This window comes from Monoraphidium neglectum (assembly GCF_000611645.1).
Source record: "Monoraphidium neglectum strain SAG 48.87 unplaced genomic scaffold scaffold04969, whole genome shotgun sequence".
Taxonomy (NCBI): domain Eukaryota; kingdom Viridiplantae; phylum Chlorophyta; class Chlorophyceae; order Sphaeropleales; family Selenastraceae; genus Monoraphidium; species Monoraphidium neglectum.
The window spans coordinates 1-3727 of record NW_014008661.1 but is presented as its reverse complement, the minus strand read 5'-3'; the positions used below and the strand labels follow the sequence as shown (position 1 = coordinate 3727).

The window sequence follows — 3727 nt, the reverse complement described above, 5'->3', positions numbered from 1 at the left end:
CTCCGGCCCGCACAGCCCGCCGGCCGCGCCGCCGCCGCCGCTGCCGGCCGCGCCGCCGCTGCGGCTGCGCGCGTGGCGCGGCTCTTGCGGCGGCCGCTGCTCGTCGCGCGGCGGCGCGATGCCGAGCGCAGCCTCTGTGTCTTTCAGCAATGCAAGCATGGCCTGGGGCGCGGCACTGGCCGCGTCGTCCTCGCCGATCGGCAGGCCGGGGGCGCCGGCGCCCGCCGTCTTCACTGGGATGCCCAGGGCTCGCATTTCCTCCATGACAGCCATCTGCTGGTCGCGCGCGTTGATGGACAGCTGCAGGACCTGTGGGTTGGGGGTGGTTGAGGGTGGTTGGGGATGGTTGGGCAGGGGGTCTCGGTTGGGGGGTTGGTTTAATGAGCGGGGTGAGGAGAAGGGAGGTCAACGGACACTAGATGATCAAGGTGGCCGCGGCCGCGCTGGCATGTGCGGCGGCGGCGGCCAGGGGCGGGTGTGGCGCGGCGGCGCGGCGCGCGAATGCGATGGCACGCGCCTGCTCCCGCGTGACGAGCGCCTTCTGCTGCGCAACGAGCTGCTCAACCATCTCCTGCTTTGAGCGCGCCTCCGCCTGCAAGTTCGCCATCTGGGGATTGCCAGGCAAATTTGGCACAAGGTCCAGGGGGAGGCGGAGCCGGCGCTAAGCTCGGCGGCGTGCAGGGGTTCGGGCCGGAGCAGCAGCGTGGGCGGTGTGCGAGCCTCGTGTGCTACGGGCTCGTGTGGGCCTCGCGCATGGCTCACCGCGGCTTTTTTGTGCAAGTAGTACTGACGGTGGGCCTCGGGGTCACGCTTGGCGGGGGCACGTTTTGCGGCGGAGCCCCGCTTGCCGCGGCCTGGGGCGCCTGGGGTGCGAGCCAGGCGGGCGGCGGAAGCCGGGGGTGGCGTCGGGGCGCGCGAGGTCAGAGCGCCGGGCGGCCTCGGCCGCAGCTGTACAGCTGCTTTAGATAGTGCCTTGCAGGCTCTGGGCCATCGCAAGGCCTGCAGGATCACGGGCGAGTGCCACGATGTCGATCGTAAACAGTGCACTGCAGCGCACCTCCTCCTCGCGCTGGCTCCTCCATCACGGCGGCCTCCATGTCGGTGTCAATGGTGCAAAAGCTATCGCATCGAACGCCAGGGGCCAGGCTGAAGTCCCACGCGCCTTCGCCGGCCGCGAGCATCGGATTTCAAAGAACGAGGGCAGCGCTCGTGTGATCTTCCGTTGTTGAACGCTTAAATGCGACGCTACGTGGAGGATGCATCTTTGCAAGCTGCAGGAGCTGGGTGCGAGTAGCACTAGGCGCGCACCGCCGAGCAGCCGCGTCGGATTCGAGTTACTGCGGCCGCAAACGCTACGATACGTGCTAGCAAGGACTGCACAGGGCGCGATCGCTACCAGGCTGCCGTACAGCGTTGCTGAGCCGACTTGCGGGCACTGCCACCTCAAAATCGTGATGCCAACCGTGGCGGTGATGGAAGAGTGGGAGGGAGGGGTGGCTGGGCACCAGCTGCCTCGCCTCACCTGGGTGGGATTGTGGGAGCTGCGCGAACCCCGTCCCGTCCCTGGCCACTGGCCCAGCCAGCAAACGGCTTGCTCTTTCTGGTATTTCTTAAACTGAGGTTGGGCGGGAACCCCGGCGTGCTGCTCACATCGCCGCACCCTGCAGGGACACTGCGGCGGGTGACTTGTCGGTCGGGCCCGCTGATCCACCCGCGCGGCGAGACGACAGCCTGCCGTGCTGTGCAGCATACGTCCTCCCCCTCGTATGTGACGAATATCAGGGATGCTCGTGCCAGGTGTCCCACGGGAAGGTGGATGAGCTTTGAGAATGGTGCATAGTCATCGTGACAAAGTGTTGCAGCTGCAGCCAACCTCCCAGCCACGTGCATCTCATGTTCCAACAGGATTCCTGCTCGATATCTTCATTCAAAGCTTGATGTATAACTGCCACCGAAGGCATGCCAATCAGCAGCGGCGGAAGTGCGTGGATAGCGGCGGCGGCGCTCGCTGCTGCTGCGAGCCGGCAGCATGGCGGGTCAAGCGGCGTGCTTCAGGCGGCATTCAGGAGCTTGAAAACCTCAACGCAGCAGTGGATGGCTTGGGGTGCGCAGCAGAAAAAACTATCACAGATCAATATCCGCGATCGCGCCGCCGTATACCGTGCTGCAAGTGACGTATAACACATGCAATGAAACGCATGTGACTACTCAGTAGCGCTGCTGCTGTAATCCCCTCCCTGTCATGTCACTCAACGCGCATGCCGCACTCAGCGCGACGCTCCCCCTGTGCGGCGGCGGTGCGGCGTCACTCCCGCAGGGCAGGCTGCGCAGCTACCGGAGCCCTGGAACTCCGGGGACTTCATGTTCACGCCGCCGGTACAGGAGCCATTGCCGGGCATGCCGCCCCCGACGGCGATGTCATGGCTGCGGTCAAGGAGCCCGACGAAGCTCGGGCACGCACGCCTCCATAAGATGTTCCGGCAGCGGCAGGTGCGAATAGTGTGTGTGTGTGTGTGCGTGCATGCATGCATGCGTGCGTGCGTGCATGTGTGTGTGCGTGCGTGCGTGTGTGTGTGTGCGTGAGTGTGTTTGTGGGTGTGGGTGTGTGTGTGCGTGCGTGTGTGTGTATGCGTGTGTGTGTGTGTGCATGTGTGTGTGTGGGTGTGTGTGTGTGTGTGTGCGTGTGCGCGCGCGACATGCAAGCGCGTTCGTGCGTGCATGCCTGCCTGCGTGCGACGCTGAGCGCCATTGCTGTACACACCCCCAAGTTGCCGCCAGCCGCGGCGCCCCCCCGATCTGCACCCCAGCGCCACCGGGCTGGCCTCGCCTGACCTTAAACCCCTGTCATACCATCGACGGCTCGGCAGGTGCGGCTGCTGGACCTGGATGGCAAGGTCAAAAGGGTCAGAGCGACTAGGGAGCTGGCGCCCGGGGAGCTGCTGCTCGCGCCGCGCGCGCTGCTGAGCGACATCGACGCCGCCGCCGCCGCCGCCCCCGCCGAGAGGGGCGGCGCGGGCGGGGGTCCGCGCGCGGCGGCGGCGGGGCAGCAGCGGGGCTGGGGGCAGGAGCGTGGCGGCGGCGGTCACGGCGGCAGCGGCGGCCACGGCGGCAGCGGCGGCGCCGGCGGGGGCTGGGGGGAGCGAGAGGCGGTCCGCGGAGGCAAGGAGGCGGGCGGGGGCCGCGGGCGGGGCTGGCAAGAGGAGGGGCGGGCGCGTGGCGCCGCCTCGTTTAGGGGGGATGAGGGCGAGGAGCAGCAGCGGTGGGCGGACGGCGCGGATGAGCACAAGGAGCTGCAGCAGCGGTGGGGCGAGGCCGGCGAGGAGCGGCAGCAGCAGCGACAACAGCAGCAGCAGCAGCAGCAGCAGCGGCAGCAGAGGGACGACCCTCCTCACGAGCAGCAGCAGCAGCAGCAGCAGCAGCAGCGGCCGCCGCCCCGCGGCGGAGAGGACAACTGGGCGTGGCCGCCCCCCGCCGCGCCCCAAATCGCGACGCACGACCCGCGCGCGGCGGCCGCCGCCGGCGGCCCGCCCGCCGTGACGCCCGCTCGCGTGCGCTCCTGGGTCATCGCCGCTACCCGTGAATGGTTTGTGCTGAACAAGCCCGCGGGCGTTGCGGTGCACGGCCCCAAGCCCCAGAACCTGGAGGGCGTGCTGCAGGAAGCGCTCGGCGGCGGCGCATGGGAGGAGTACGTGCGGCGCCGCCGCGGGAGCGACGGCGGCGCCAGTGC

General features: G+C 68.5%; 2 protein-coding genes across 2 annotated transcripts; both read right to left on the bottom strand.

Moving 5' to 3' along the window:
- Positions 1 to 13: 13 nt before the first annotated feature.
- On the bottom strand, positions 14 to 264 carry MNEG_15032 (hypothetical protein; the record flags this gene model as incomplete). Its single annotated transcript, XM_014036498.1, has 1 exon — positions 14 to 264. A coding segment is annotated over one exon (251 nt), but the record flags the coding sequence as incomplete, so codon positions are not given.
- A 151-nt stretch (positions 265 to 415) lies between these two features.
- Positions 416 to 607, bottom strand: MNEG_15031 (hypothetical protein; the record flags this gene model as incomplete). Its single annotated transcript, XM_014036497.1, has 1 exon — positions 416 to 607. The coding sequence occupies one exon, from the start codon at positions 605 to 607 to the stop codon at positions 416 to 418; it is 192 nt and encodes a 63-aa protein (XP_013891951.1).
- Positions 608 to 3727: the final 3120 nt, after the last annotated feature.